Here is a 16686-nt window from a genome sequence, read left to right as displayed (position 1 = left end):
TCAAGTTTTCTTTTATGGAGAGCTGTAATGGCGACTTATAACCATAAAACCATAACCACGATTTTTGGGTTAAGGCATCAATTATCGATCACTTTGGAGATGGTTATGGATATGGGTATGGTTACGACTATGGCGTTAGCGTTAAGTAAGTTTAATTGGCCCTTTAAGCGGTAGTAGTGCAGTTTACGGTACCCACCCTAAAGTTGGGCCAAGATTTTCGAGTGAGGTATCAAAAGACGCGTATTAATCTCGAGAACAATAATCCGAAAAATTTTATCTCTGTCCGGAGATATTTGCAGTTGAAATTGGCGATTTTAATGTGGTTGTTGTTGTGTTTATACCCACAAAAAAATTGTGCATCACCACGGCTATACCACACACCCGGACTTGGCATGGCGTAGCCCAGGGTTATTTGTTATAAGCGCGGCCGAAGGCCGCCAACGCAGAAAGGTGTTCTGCGCAAAAATACTATGGATCCCACCCCCGGTTTCGGAGGGACCCGGGGTCTTTTTTCGGTTTTTCGTTAATATCTTTTGAGCGGGTAAAAAAAGTAAACTTCCGCTTTCGGATTCTTGATCTAGACGTGAATACGCGTCTTCTGATACCTCACTCGAAAATTTTGGCCCAAATTTCGGTGGGTACCGTAAACTGCACTCTTAACCCTTTAAGCTTGTTCACTGCAAAAGTCACAGCACTTTTGTCATTTCACTGTGAACAATCGAGGCAATTTTTAGTAAAATCGGTATTTTGTACCTTCCGCAGTTTTCATGTAAACAAGCTAGGAAACTTTAAAATTTTTATTTTTTGTTTGGCCTGGCAAAATTTATAAAGTGCTTAGAAAACTTATTGATAAACATCGCCTAACGATTCGCAGAATGGCGTGGCGTTCAGTCGGTGCTGACAATGCGGACCTGATTAGGAAGATGAGAGGTATCAACTTTTAAGAAACGACGTAATTACATAGAAAAACTGTTGTGATCATCCCCGTTCTAAATACTTGTTGCAGATTTTGGTATTATATCTAGCGATGGTGTGGCTCAAGCAATGATAAAAACAGATCGAAAGTATTATTCGCCTAGAAATCCATACATGGACGCACCCCAAACCATCGGATATGGCGTAACTATTTCTGCTCCGCATATGGTAGCTATTTATGAAAACTTTACATTTCCCCCAAGTATTTATATCTCAAAACCTATATGTATGTAACCGCAGCACGCATTCGCGTTGGAGTACTTTCGAGATCATTTGCGTCCTGGTGCACATGTACTGGATGTTGGTAGTGGTTCAGGTTACTTAACTGCATGCTTTCTGCGTTATATTGATGATAAAGGGGACGATCCGAATACACGAGTTGTGGGCATTGAACATCAACCAGAACTTGTGCAGCAGAGTAAGAAAAATCTCAACGCCGATGATCCGAAAATGTTGGATTCGGGTAAATTAGTGATTGTTGGTAAGCTTTTGCGTAAACAAAAACTTCCTGCACATATGTGCTCACACACATATTTAAATTTAATTATCAAAATAGAGGGCGATGGACGTAAAGGCGTACCAGATCACGCACCTTACGATGCCATACATGTTGGCGCTGCTGCTGCAATAACACCAAAACCACTATTAGAGCAATTGGCAAATGGAGGTCGGTTAATAGTTCCTGTCGGTCCAGAAGGAGGCGAACAATACATGACACAGTATGATAAAGATAGCGAAGGGCAGGTGAAGGAAACACGATTGATGGGTGTCATGTATGTACCACTTACTGACTTACATCGGTCTTGACTTGCTTTAGCTTTTAAAGCAGTTATTGTAGCGCTGTTGTTGGGCTTTATCATTTATCGAATTTGGGTTGGGCTCCGATCCGCAGGAAAAATTTAAACAAAGTTTGTGACAGTATAAAAATGGTTTTATTTTTTGCATGTAATAATGATACTTCATATGCACTAAAAATGTTTACCTAACAGAAAATTTTAGTGTTTTCAATATGATTATGATTAAATTTTCCAGAATGAATTCCAGTATGCAGGCAAAGACTTCACTCAGTCAAAGCGCATCACTTTTGGTTATCGAGTGCCGCGCTTGGTTTGACCAGAGAGAACAAGAAAAATATACCAAAGATTTTTCATATTTTTTTATGATCCTTTAACATCCAATATTAAAATATAAAATAAAATGGTAGAAAATATTAAATGAATTTTGCTCCGAATACCTACATTGTATTTTTTTAATTTATCCCTCTGTTACAAGTGACGTTGGTAGAGTAATACATATTCGTCGACTAAGCCCATTCTTTTTTTTTTCTTATTGCATAACTGGATGGATTACCGTCGGTTATCTGCTGGCGACCGACACTCGCAATACTTATCTTTATTTATATTTTATGCTGCTCGATTCAAATGATTTACAAGCAAAATTGCCAAAAATAAGCCTCCAACACATCCTAGTAGTAACGTCGCAACCATTGATAACAGTATACCTTTGAAATTAGAAATGCAACAATTGAAATATTAATTTACATAACTTAGTGCCAGCTTTTCAATGCCATAAGTGTAATACAGATGGAAGCATCTGCTACCCAGTTGTGGGTGTCCGTTGTTGTTGTTTTTGTAGCGATAAGGTTGCTCCCCGAAGGCTTTGGGGAGTGCTATCGATGTGATGGTCCTTTGCCGGTAACATATCCGGTACGCTCCCGGTAACAGCACCATTAAGGTGCTAGCCCGACCATCTCGGGAACTATTTATATGGCCACATTAAACCTTCAGGTCATCCCTCCCTTCCCACCACCAAGTTTCATGCGGAGCTTGGGGTCGTCAGAGCCTAGCCTGTTAGTGAAACAGGATTATCCGCGGATAGGTGAGGTAGACAATTGGGTTTGGAGAAGCTGACCTTCAGGTCATCCCTCCCTTCCCACCACCAAGTTTCATGCGGAGCTTGGGGTCGTCAGAGCCTAGCCTGTTAGTGAAACAGGATTATCCGCGGATAGGTGAGGTAGACAATTGGGTTTGGAGAAGCTGTATATTGCGCTGGCAACCTGACCATTGTCACAGCCCTTGTTGCGGTATGAACATCATTAAGTGCCAAAGGCTTTTGTGTTATGTTTGTCTTTATGAAGTTCAAAAAAATATGTCTCAGACATTGGGAAACTGGCTGATAAAATTTTAATGTGAAAATGTAATACATTTATGCTTACCTTCTAAAACAATAAAACCAGTTAATGTCATTAGGAGCGTTGATATACCAATACCCAATAAAAACAAAAATGGAAGTAGAAAGATCAATAATCCTGCCACAATACAAATAGCTGAATAGGGATTTCTAACACTCCATTGTATAAGTCTATCCAAAAATTTGTAACCGCCAAGTTCAATCATCACAAATGAAAAAGCAAGTTGTAAGCATGTCCCTGGAGAAGCAGATTCGCCCATTCGTGCAACAATCAATTAAGTGTGGAAATTCTAGCAAACAAATTTTCTTACATAGCTTTTGAAAAGCATCCATTATTGCTTTCAGCAAAACTTTTAGTGTGTCCTCATCGGAGGTTTCCTCATCCGTTCTTTGTTCATTTGGCCCATTGTCCTGCCTTGGCATGTTAATACAGTCAGTTCCATTTGATGGTCCCTTTATGTTAATCCCCATTTCTATTTAAATGTAATTTTCCTTAAAAACCAGCGACAAAAGTTGTAGAGCAAGGACAATCAATACGCCAGTTCCAAAAGTTGTGTTTTTTTCTAACACATGGTTTAGGGAATTTTCTTAAGAGTATGGCCGGACCTAAATTATGCCGCGACGCTTCTATTTGACGCTTTACAGCGGCATCTGTTAAAATATCTTATTTTTAAGGCATAATCATAGCGGAACGATACAAGGTGGCAGCATGGTGACATACCTACAAACATAAATAAAAATTGCATGTACTTTGTTTTTGTAAATTCGATGGACAAATGTCAAAATCGTACTGCGCCGTAATTTGATGTATCAAATCAAATAAAAAAAGCCTAAAATCAGCTGTCCCATGCTGCCACCTTGTATCGTTGCGCCATGGGCATAATTAAACTACCTTAAGGGCTAATTAAACTTCCTTAACCCTAACGCCATAGTGGTAACCATACCCATATCCATAACCATCTCCAATGTGATCGATTAATGGTGCCTTAACCTAAAAATCGTGAAAATTTCATATAAATGAAGAAAACGCAAAAAATTACAAACATTTTACACAAAAGATAAGTATCTTAGTCAAAATGTATCCAAAACAATAAATAAAATATACAAAAAGTTAATAAATTCACCAACTCAAATATTTTTAGGTTAATGATATGGCGAAAAAACAAAAACCAATTGGTTGGCTATGGTATGGTTATGGCGTTTGCGTTGTGGTATGTCACCATTAATCGATTACATTGATTTCCTAAGGTAGGTTCGATCAGCTGTTTTAGCTGGTTATGGTTTTGTGGTTTTAAGTCACCATTAATTAGCTCTTAATCTACTCATCTCTCACGCACGATGCAGCATTGGAATTTTAAGGCCACACTATGCTGCACTATGCCGCACAGCGAGGCAAATTTGATCAACTAGGCAAAAAGCCGCGTTGGGAAGTGTCGCGCAGTGCTGCTGCCGCTAGGTGTGAATTGCCTCAACAATACATGCAAAGAAATTTGCACCATCTTTTTTCAATCTAGGCAAAAGAGTGTGGAACTCTCCTTCCTCGTATCTTGGGAATGAGATGTCGTGCACCCATAGCCACGACCTTTTTCTTTTCCTTTCCTTTCCTCTTCTTCGCACAAAAATTAAATAATTACAGCTTCAAAAACTTTGTCGTCCATTTTGCAAACAAAAATAGACACAAACTTTTGCCGCAATGTGTCGCTCGATTGCCACTTAATGTGAAATTCAAATTATGTCGCACTGTGTGGCGCCGCTGCCGCTACGTGTCGCGCATCGTAATGTGCGCGTTCCTGTACATATGTGGCGGGCTTTAGGAAAATGCAACCATGTAAATTCAGCATATTTACGAAATAACACGAATAACTCAGCAGGGCATTCGTGTCTTTTTCTGTTGGGCTCGCCTTGTGTTGAAAAATTTCTTCTCTGTGAAAATTTGTTTTTCATTAAATAAAAGTGCGTTTAATCAACTACAAAGTGTGTAAAAGAGGGTCCAAATATTGAAAGAGCGGTAAGTTGTTAAAACAAAACATGAAATAACTAATTCAAAAGGGTTAAGCGATAATTTAAGTTATGGAATTGCTACCTGTTTTCATAGAAAATGTGTACATTTGTTTACGGGTGTGTGTGCCTCAAAAATTTTCAGCCATGGATTGGTATTTGAAAGAACTATTGCACTTGTTGTTGCCTCTGCTGCTGGCATATGTGTAGGCATATTTTTGTTTCTCCAAGTATTTTTTTTTTTCAGAAGAATTGAAAAAAATTTACTTTGGTTTTTTTGCTTGTTGCCACAGATATTGGCGATAAGTTGCAAGAATCTGGTGGAGTGATATGACAATTTGCGGGAAGGACGTAACAAATTATATTGGGTTACACTGAAATTACAGCCGCTCCGGTACATAGAACCAATTACTAAGGTTGCTTTCTATTAAGGATATTACAGAACTTCCGCTTGAATTAGACTTGTAATTATTATTAAGCCCACGGCCCGCAGTCGGTTCATTATTAACAGAAAAATGGTTAAGACTGCGAAAAACCCACCAGAGGTTTTAAAATCTGGTATGACGAGGAGCTAGATGCCCTTTCAAGGGGTTGCCAACGCAACTTATAGCTTCCATGCTGTTTATTCAGCAGGCCAGCCAGGCGGTTGGCCTAGAAGATTCTTTTTAAATCATCCGAGATGGCCCGACTTGTGCCATGTTGTTGGTGTTGTTGTTGTTGTAGCGATAAGGACACTCCCGAAGGCCTTGGGGAGTGCTATCGACGTTGATGGTCCTTTGCCGAATGCAGATCCGGTACGTTCCGGTACCAAGCCCGACCATCTCGGAAACGATTAATGGCCACATGCGACCTTCTAGGCCATGGAACTTGGGGGTGGGGAGGGAGGGATGGCCTGAAGGTTTAATGTGGCCATATAAATCGTTCCCGAGATGGTCGGGCCAGCACCTTAATGGTGCTGTTACCGGAGCGTATCGGATCTGTATCCGACAAAGGGCCATCACATCGATAACACTCCCCAAAGCCTTCGGGGAGTAACCTAATCGCTACAACAACAACAACAACAACAACCTTCTAGGCCATCCCGCCCTCCCACCTCCTAGATCCATGAGGAGCTCGGGGTCGCCAGAGCCTCGGTTGTTGATGAAACAGCATTAGCCACGGATAGGTGAGGTTGACAATTGGGTTTGGAGAAGCTATATATACCGCTGACAACCTGAAAGGTTTGCGCTACACAATCCCTTGAATCTGGTATTTTAGTCGCCTATTACCGACAGGCATACCTACCGCGGGTAAATTCTAACCCCCTAACCCGCTCGGGGTGACTTGTGCCATAATGCTGCTTGTTACAGAGAAGTACAAGAAAACAAAACCTTCGGGAAGTGTGTTTGTCTCTACAACAGCTTCTTTCTAGTCAAATTCGAAAGATAATTTAACTCGAATTTGAAGTGGCATTTCGCCCGGGTGCCCCGACCCACAAAATGGAAAAGGTCTCAGAGAAGGTCGAACCTGACGCGCAAAATCGTGAAGCGTTCCATTTTTAATGGGGCCACATAAATCGTTCCCTAGATGGTCGGGCCGGCACCTTACTGGTGCTGTGTTACCGGAGCGTATCCGATCTGTATCCGGCAAAGGACCATCACATCGATAACACTCGCCTAAGCCTTCGGGGAGTAACCTTACCGCTACAACAACAACAACCAATTGAAAATAAACTACCCGTCTCCGCTGGTCACACGCAATAGGTACTCAAGTACAGCATACATACATATGTATCATACGCTGTTTGGAAGTTAGTGTTAAGGTAAATTTACTTAAAATTTTTTGTGAAATATTAAGATTTTGTCAATGCTCGCAAAGAGGAGCGGGGGGATATAACCTCAGACGACAAAATCGAAACGGGATACGTGCAGAATTTTGTGGTATTTATGTGCTCACTAGTGCCAAAAAGAATCGGTTTTTTTGACAACTTTTAATGATTTTTTTAAACCTTCAAAAGTGCTGGTCCAGCTGGACGTCCAGCTAGACCTCCCCCCTCATAAGCATCAAACAAACAAAAAAATTTTAATGTATGAATTATGTGCTGTTAGATAATATATGTGCTCCAAGATAAGCTGCGTTCCGACCAGAAAAGCAAAGGGAGGCAAGGGGGGACCGGGGGCATATAACCCCAGACGGCAAAATCGAAACGGGATAGGTGCATTTGTGCTATTATGTGCTTAATAGCTCCAAAAACAAATTAATGTTTTTTTAAAACATCAAAAGCGGGGGGTCCGGTTGGACGTCCAGCTAGACCTCCCCCCCCCCCCCCCCCCCCCCTTATAAGCAATAGGCCAAACAAAAAAATTTAAATGTGTGAATTATGTGCTATTTATGTGCTCCAACATACGCTACGGTCTGCCCAGAAAAAGGGACGACAGGGGGTGCGGGGGCATATAACCCCAGACGGCAAAATCGAGATGGGATACATGCAGAATTTTGTGCTTTTTATGTAGTCAATAGTTCCAAAAACGATTCGTTTTTTTGACAACTTTTAATTTTTTTTTTTTAAAACATCAAAGGTGGGGGGTCCAGCTAGACCCCCCTCATAAGCACTAGGCCAAACAAAAAAATTGAAATATGAGAATTATGTGCGTTTCGATTTTGTCGCCTGGGGTTATATGCCCCCGCTCCCCAATTGCCCCCACTTTGTTTTTCGGGACAGCTTATCTTGGAGCACATAAATAGCACATAATTCCCACATTTACATTTTTTTGTTGGACCTAGTGCTTATGAGGGGGGGGGGGTCTAGCTGGACATCCAGCTGGACCCCCCACTTTTGAAGTTTTAAAAAATCATTAAAAGTTGTCAAAAAAACCGATTCTTTTTGGCACTAGTGAGCACATAAATACCACAAAATTCTGCACGTATCCCGTTTCGATTTTGCCGTCTGGGGTTGTATGCCCCCGCTCCTCTTTGCCACCCCTTTGTTTTTCTGGACAGAACGTAGCTTATATTGGAGCACATAAATAGCACACAATTCCCACATTAAAATTTTTATGCCTTTAATGAACATGAAATGGTATATTAACTTTGGTCCAATGTTTGTAACGTTGAGAAATATAGAAGATAGACTCACCATTAAGTATACCGAATTGATCAGGGCGACGAACTGAGAACGTGACCTTATAAGACAGCTTGATCCAGGCGACCCCCAAATAAGGGATATAAACCAACGCATCAGATTGCTTGTGGATGAACATAAGCGGGCGAAATGGGAGGAGCACCTAAGAGGTTGTAACCTCTCTACCGGTGTGTGTAAACTTTGGTCCACCGTAAAGTCCCTATCGAATCCGACTAAGCACAAAAACAAAGTTTCCATCACTTCCCAAAGCAGTCGGTTCTATGTACCGGAGAGACTCAGGATTTTTCCCGACCAAGGACTGTCATTTCAGTGTGACCCCATCTAATTTGTTTCGTCCCTCCCACAAATTGTCATCCTCCCAGCAGCTCCTTGCAGCAGGACTGCTCCATATTCTCTTACTCCGGGAAGGCATCGAATCCAATCCGGGTCCGTCTCCTAACTCCGGTCCTGAGAAATGGTTTTGCTGCATCTGCCGGAAAAGAATCTTTTTAGGACGGTCATACTCTGTGCAGTGTGTCTCGTGCAAGGGATGGTTGCATCGGACAGGTTCTGGGCTTGATCCCAAAACCCGACGTCCACGTAACTTTTATAAATCTTTTGTGGCTCCTTGCTGTTCACGCCCAGGGTGTCCCATAGTCTACGTCTAAAACGTTGTAAATCAAATCTGCAAAAACAATATACCTCAGAAAATGAAGCGGTGTTACAGAATACCATGGTATACTAGAAAACTAAAGAGGCTTAAGAATCAGAGGAATAGGTTTTACAAAAAGTCCAAGGCCACTAAGCTAATGGCGTATAAAGAAAAATACCTGCGTTATTCCAAATCGTTCAAAGCGTTAGGCAAGAGGCTCCATGGTAACTATGTTCGTAATTTTGAATCCGACATTAAGGAAAATCCTAGGGCATTCTGGACTTATGTAAAGTCCAAAAAACGATGCTCAAGTATCCCTTCCTCAGTCATCTATAATTCTGCGCATGCTTCATCAACAGCTGAAGCGGCCAACCTTTTTGCAGCCTTCTTCTGCTCCAATTTCGTGACACCACCGGAAGACCCGCAGGAGTTGCCCACTGTGGTTGACAGTCCCATTAACTTTGGTGAGCTGACTCTATCAATTGAAGATATGGTCGATGGAATCCAGAATATTAAATCATCTACCCATACTGATATTGACGGCTTATCGTCTTATCTTTTGAAAAATTGTTTGGCTCTGGCATTTCCCCTCCTTTTAATTTTCAACAAATCTTTAGAGTGCGGCGAATTTATTGATGCGTGGAAGATAACCTTCATCAGCCCTATTTTCAAGTGTGGTAGCAAGAACAATGTCGCGAATTATAGGCCCATTGCAAAATTATCATCTGTTTCAAAATTATTCGAGTACATTGTGAAACAAAAAATGTACTTTGCTGTTAAACCTCTAATCACTGAAAATCAGCATGGTTTTATGGCCGGTAGATCCACTGTAACAAACCTATCTATCTTCTCTGATTTTTGCATATCTTCTTTTAATGACCGTTGTCAAGTTGATACTGTGTACACCGACTTCTCAAAAGCATTTGATAAAGTTAGTCATTCTATCCTGATTTCTAAATTGACTCGCGTGGGCTTCCACTCGATGTTTTTATCATGGATTAAATCATACCTCCACCAGCGTAGCTGTGTTGTGGTTATTGACAATAACTCTTCAAACACATTCACAGCCACCTCCGGGGTGCCTCAAGGTAGCATACTTGGCCCATTACTTTTTGTAATTTTTATAAACGATATTTCCACCTGCTTCCAGCACTCTAATTTTCTATTATACGCTGATGACCTAAAGATTTTTAATACCATCGCAAACTCAGACGACGTGAGTAAAACACAATCTGATTTAGATAACGTTGCTGTTTGGTGTCGTGCCAATATCTTGCCACTAAATGTTAGCAAATGCTTCCTTGTAAGCTTTTCTAAATCACGTGGCCTCATTCCCACTTCCTCCTCTCTCGATGGTACCCACCTCTCAACTCTTAACGAGATAAAGGACTTGGGGGTTGTCTTCGATTCGAAATTTTCTTTCACGACTCATATAAATTCTACTATTGCTAAGGCGTATTCACTTCTGGCTTTTATTAGGCGTTCCTGCACAGACTTCACGGATCCCTATACCCTCAAGTTATTGTTCACTGCACTAGTTCGTTCGAAGCTGGAATATGCCTGTTTTATTTGGAGGCCGTATCATGAATGCCATATTGTTAGGCTTGAACGTGTGCAGAAAGCGTTTGTTCGGTTCGCGCTGCGTTCGATGAACTTTTCTGAACCGATTCCATCTTATGAATCCAGGTGCTAACTTATCACATTAGAGTCCCTGGAATGCAGAAGAACTGTCCTATCGCTCACGTTTGTTTATGACATCATTAATGGTGTAGTTGATGCACCTTGTCTCCTCAGGAGTCTCCAATTCCATATCCCTATAAGGCCTCTTCGCAATATACCGATTTTCTATACGGATTGTGTCCGAACCCTCTATGCCTCAAACGCACCTTTGCTTAGAGCTATGACCGACTTTAATCGCATCTCTGATTCTTCAGCTATTGATTTTGCTCTTTCTAAGTTTACTTTTAAAACTATACTTACTGATATCTTTTCAAACAGATAAATGTACTGGTCAATCTCGTTATAGCATGTAAGTTTTATTGTGTCTATACTCAACTTATGTACTATACTATTAAATAATTATCTAATTTTAATTCAACATTGTTATCTAGTCTGTAAGGGCTTTAAATGCCATAGACTGAAATAAAGAAATATGAAATGGAAAATGGCCAAGGTGGTCCCGCTACTAAAGCCTGGGAAACCAGCTAACATAGGTGAGTCGTATCGTCCGATATCTCTCCTATCGCCAGTGGCAAAGACGCTTGAAGCCATTTTGCTCCCTTATTTCCAAGCAAATTTGCAGCTAGCCCCTCATCAGCATGGCTTTAGAAAACTGCATAGCACTACCACCGCGCTGAATGCCATTAGCACCCAGATAAATTGCGGTTTAAATCAATACCCCCTCCATAGAACAGTACTCGTAGCGCTAGACCTATCAAAAGCTTTTGATACGGTCAACCATGGCTCGTTACTGCAGGACCTGGAAGGGTCTACCCTTCCCCCATGTCTTAAAAGGTGGACCGCAAATTATCTGGGTGGTCGAAACGGTGATTTTTTCAGGATATCTTCTATGATATATTAGGATATATATCACCGAGTTTCACGTTTATACTTTCTAAATTGCGGCAGGAATGGCCAAAATCGTCTTATCTGAACGATCGGTTGTATGGGATAGTGGTCCGATCCTACCAGATCCGACAAATGTATAATATAATACAAAAATACATCCTTGTGCCAAATTTCACTGATATATCTCAAAATTTGAGGGGCTAGTTTGCGTTCAAACAGACAGACGGACGGACAGACGGACATGGCTATTTCAACTCAGTTCGCTGTTGTTGTTGTAGCAATGTTTCGCCCCACCTAATAGCTGCGACCGATCACAAATTGTCATCAATATCCTCTAACGGGAGTCCAAGGAAACTTGCTGTTTCGACAGGCGTGGATCATAATGAAAGGGGTGTTAGAGGCGTTGGTTCCACATTACAATTAAAGAGATGGTTGGTGTCATGTGGGGACACATTGCAGGCGGGGCATACATTTTGTATGTCGGGGTTGATTCTGGATATGTAAGAGTTTAACCTGTTACAGTATCCAGAACGAAGTTGAGCCAGACTGACTCGCGTTTCTCTGGGGAGTATGCGTTCCTCTTCCGCAAGTTTTGGGTACTGTTCCCCGAGTACTGGATTCACCGGGCAATTCCCGGCATAAAGGTCCGACGCCTGTTTGTGGAGTTCACCAAGGACCTGTTTGTGTTTTTTTGCTTCATACGGCTGAGTTCTCAGGTGCCGTATTTCCTCAAAATGCTTACGGAGATACCTCCTTAAGTCCCTAGGCGGTGCTGGCTCATCAATCAGATGTCTGTTGGGATGCCCAGGTTTCTGGGTATTCAACAGGAACTGTTTGGTTAGCATCTCATTTCTCTCCCTGGTGGGGAGTATTCTCGCCTCATTATGTAGATGGTGTTCTGGGGACATAAGAAGACAGCCCGGGCGGTTCTGGGCGCAGTATTTTGGCAGGCCTGTAGCTTCTTCCAGTGGGTAGTTTTTAGGCTTGGCGACCATATAGGGGACGCGTAGCACGCAAACGGCTGGCCAATTGCTTTGTATGTGGTAATGAGCGTTTCTTTGTCTTTTCCCCAAGTACTGCCAGCAAGGGATTTGAGGATTTTATTACGGATCTGGATTTTCGGAACAATTGCGGCTGCGTGCTCACCAAAATGTAGAACCCGATCAAACGTCACACCCAAGATTTTGGGGTGTAGGACAGTCGGTAGCGTAGTACCATCGACGTGGATGTTCAAAATGGTCGACATTTGACGTCCAGGTTGTAAATAGGGTCGCGGATGATTTAGTCGGTGATAATGCCAGGTTTCGCGAGGCGAAAAAACTGGAGAGATCAGGGAGGTAGCCGTTTATTGCAGAGCTCATCGATCTGTGGGCCTGGGCCTGTGACCATTATTATGCAGTCATCGGCGTAAGAAACCATAGTAATTCCTTTTGGTGGCGAAGGTAGTTTTGATATGTAAAAATTAAACAAAAGTGGGGATAGGACACCACCCTGAGGCACCCCTTGTTTAATTCTTCTTGGCTTTGATATTTCGTTTCTGAATTGCACCGATGCCTGCCGACCACCCAGATAATTTGCGGTCCACCTTTTAAGACAAGGGGGAAGGGTAGACCCTTCCAAGTCTTGCAGTAACGTGCCATGGTTGACCGTATCAAAAGCTTTTGATATGTCTAGCGCTACGAGTACTGTTCTATGGTGGGGCTTCTGATTTAAACCACAATTTATCTGGGTGCTAATGGCATTCAGCGCGGTGGTGGTGCTATGGAGTTTTCTAAAGCCATGCTGATGACAGGCTAGCTGCAATTTTGCTTTGAAGTGGGGGAGCAAAATGGTTTCAAGCGTCTTGGCTACTGGCGATAGGAGAGATATCGGGCGATATGACTCTCCTATGTTAGCTGGTTTCCCAGGATTTAGTAGCGGTACCACCTTGGCCATTTTCCATTTTTCGGGTATGACAAAGGTAGAAAGAGACAGGTTGAAGACGTGCTAAATATTTGAAACCCTCTTTCCCTAGGCTTTTAAGCATCGGCATGGCTATGCCGTCTGGGCCCACTGCTTTGGATGGTTTAGCATGACCGATGGCATCCTCAACCTCTTTGGCGGTGATGGTAATTGGTGACGCGCTGATCTTATGTTTACGTGCGTGTCTGTTGGCCCTCCGCGCGAGCTATCTTATAAGGTCACGTTCTCTTGCTAAACTTGCGGCCTCCGCCGGGAAGTGGGGCCGAATTTCGGGAATTCTACCGGCGGGAATGAAACGAGGCGAGGCGGATTCAATGACCTTGCGGAAAGCACGCTCCCATTGGCGGGCATCAGTTGGGCTAGGGAGGGCAGCAAAGCGGCTGTACGTAAAGGATTTATATTCGTCCCACTTTCCTTTTTTAAAGTTAATGAAAGTGCGTTTTTCTGCCACGATGAAGTCGGTGGGACGCTCGAGCTAAATAAGTATAGGCAGGTGGTCGGATGCCAATGTTACCATCGGCTGCCAGTTGACACAGTTTACGAGTTCTGCGCTCACGATTGAAATATCCGGCGAACTGTGACAGCTTCCTACCATACGTGTGGGGGCGTCTCCGTTTATAGTGCAGAACGTCGTTTCTTCTATTTGATCCGCTTACATCTCATCAAAATCCGTATAAAAAATATCTCTACTACGAAGAAGCATGTTGGGGATATGGAACCATATACTCTCAAGGAGATATGGAGCATCAATCGCACCATTAATAATGTCACAAACAAAAGTGAGCGAAAGAATGGTTCTTCTACAATGAAGTGACTGAAGGCTTATGAGTGCACATCTATCTTAATATGAGGGAATCGGCTCGGAGAAATTCAGCGAACGCAACGCAAATCGAACAAAAGTTCTTTGCACCCGTGCCAGCCTCATAATATAACATTCATTATATGGTCGCCAAATGAAAAAAGCATATCCCAGCTTTGAGCGAACGAGCGACGTGAACAATAATTTAAGGGTATATGGGTCAGTGAAATCAGAGCTAAAACGCCGGATGAAAGCCAGAACTGAATATGGCTTAACAAAGAGTTTAAATGAGTCGTAAATGAGAATTTCGAATCAAAAACTATCCCTAAGTCCTTAATCTCGCTAAGAGTTGAGAGATGGGTACCGTCTAGGGAATACAAGGTGGAAATGTAGCCACGCGATTTAGAGAATGTTACATGAAAGCATTTCCTAACATTCAGCGGTAGGTTATTGGTTCTACACCAGATACCAGCATTGTCTAAATCAGATTGAATCATATCCATGCCGAATGAATTGGATATAGTATTGAACATTTTTAAGTCATCGGCGTATAAAAGAAACTTCGAGTGCTGGAAACAGGCCGAGATATCGTTTATAAAAATTACAAAGAGCAATGGCCCCATAATAAGGTATGACTTTAACCAAGATAAAAATATTGAGTGAAAACCCAGATTATTGCGTAGCCTTGTAACACTATTAAGCACACAAAACAAATAACAACAGCATTTCAAGTGCACAGCTGGGTATGTAATGTTCGGTTTCACCACTTAGACTTCCTTACTTGTTATACTCAGCGTGCTTTGCACACAGAGTATATTAACTTTGATTGGATAACGGTTGGTTGTACAGGTATAAAGGAATCGGGATAGATATAGACTTCCGTATATCAAAATCATGAGTATCGAAAAAAAATTTGATTGAGCCCCGGCCGTCCGTCTGTCCGTTAACACGATAACTTGAGTAAATTTTGAGGTATCTTGATGAAATTTAGTATGTAGGTTTCTGGGCACTCATCTCAGATCGCTATTTAAAATGAACGATATCGGAATTTTTCGATATCGAAAATTTCGAAAAATCGAAAAATGCGATAATTCATTACCAAAGACGTATAAAGCGATGAAACTTGGTAGGTGGGTTGACCTTATGACGCAGAATAGCAAATTACCGCCCCCTTTTAAAAGAAGGTAATTTAGAAGTTTTGCAAGCTGTAATTTGGCAGTCGTTCAAGAGATCATGATGAAACTTGGTATGAACGTTACTACTATTACTATATACACTAAATAAAAATTAGCAAAATAGGATGAAGAACACGCCCACTTAAAAAAAAAATTTTAAATCAAATTTTAACAAAAAATTGAATATCTTTACAGTATATAAGTAAATTATGTCAACATTCAACTCCAGTAATGATATGGTGCAACAAAATACAAAAAAAAAAAAGAAAATTACAAAATGGGCGTGGCTCCGTCCTTTTCCATTTAATTTGTCTAGAATACCTTTAATGCCATAAGTCGAACAAAAATTTACCAATCCTTGTGAAATTTGGTAGGGACATATTTTCTATGACGATAACGGGTTTCTGCGAAAATGAGTGAAATCGGTTGAAGCCACGCACAGTTTTTATACACAGTCCTTCCGCTCGGCCGTTAACACGATAACTTGAGCAAAAATCGATATATCTTTACTAAATTTAGCTCACGTACTTATCTGAAATCACTTTATCTTGGTAATAAAAATGGGCAAAATCCGACTATGACCACGCCCACTTTTTCGATATCGAATATTACGAAAAATGAAAAAAATGCTATAATTCTATACCAAATACGAAAAAAGTGATGAAACATGGTAATAGGATTGGTTTATTGACGCAAAATATAACTTTAGAAAAAACTTTGTAAAATGGGTGTGACACCTACCATAATATGTAGAGGAAACTGAAAAAGTTCTGCAGTGCGAAATCAAAATCCCTTGGAATCTTGGCAGGAATACTGTTCGTGGTATTACATATATAAATAAATTAGCGGTACCCGACAAATGATGTTCTGGGTCACCCTGGTCCACATTTTGGTCGATATCTCGAAAACGCCTTCACATATACAACTAAGGGCCACGCCCTTATAAAACCCTCATTAATACCTTTAATTTGATACCCATATCGTACAAACACATTATAGAGTCACCCATGGTCCACCTTTATGGCGACATCCCGAAATGGCGTCCACCTATAGAACTAAGGATCACTCCCTTTTAAAATACTCATTACCATCTTTCATTTGATACCCATATCGTACAAACTCATTCTAGAGTCACCCTTGGTTCACCTATATGGCGACATCCCGAAATGGCGCCCACCTATAGAGCTAACGATCACTCCTTTTAAAATACTCATTACCACCTTTCATTTGATACCCATATCGTACAAACACATTCTAGAGTCACCCA

At 41.5% G+C, this 16686-nt stretch overlaps 2 protein-coding genes across 2 annotated transcripts in view; both read left to right on the top strand.

The window, feature by feature from the left end:
* The first annotated feature begins 236 nt into the window (after positions 1–236).
* On the top strand, positions 237–2360 carry Pcmt (Protein-L-isoaspartate (D-aspartate) O-methyltransferase). Its single transcript, XM_067785210.1, has 5 exons — positions 237–634; positions 763–930; positions 1007–1143; positions 1216–1456; positions 1532–2360. Exons 2-5 carry the CDS (start codon positions 876–878, stop codon positions 1780–1782), a joined length of 684 nt encoding a protein of 227 aa, XP_067641311.1. The 5' UTR covers positions 237–634; positions 763–875; the 3' UTR covers positions 1783–2360.
* Positions 2361–5020: 2660 nt separating this feature from the next.
* The window catches only part of arm (armadillo), a 121677-nt gene continuing 110011 nt past the window's right edge, over positions 5021–16686 (top strand). The window contains exon 1 of the mRNA XM_067785212.1: positions 5021–5173. The gene's annotated coding sequence lies outside the window, so the exon portion shown is untranslated. The remainder of the gene's footprint in view (positions 5174–16686) is intronic.

The sequence above is a fragment of the Eurosta solidaginis genome, chromosome 4 (assembly GCF_040869045.1).
Source record: "Eurosta solidaginis isolate ZX-2024a chromosome 4, ASM4086904v1, whole genome shotgun sequence".
NCBI lineage: Eukaryota > Metazoa > Arthropoda > Insecta > Diptera > Tephritidae > Eurosta > Eurosta solidaginis.
This window is presented reverse-complemented; position numbering and strand designations above follow the sequence as displayed.

Excerpts from the sequence above, each read along its gene's own strand:
- Pcmt (XM_067785210.1), top strand. The coding sequence starts at position 876 with ATGGCGTGGCGTTCAGTCGGTGCTGACAATGCGGACCTGATTAGGAAG. Across the intron at positions 1,144-1,215 it reads CTATTTCTGCTCCGCATATG|CACGCATTCGCGTTGGAGTA; the intron begins GTAGCTATTTAT and ends ATGTAACCGCAG. Across the intron at positions 1,457-1,531 it reads GGGTAAATTAGTGATTGTTG|AGGGCGATGGACGTAAAGGC; the intron begins GTAAGCTTTTGC and ends TTATCAAAATAG.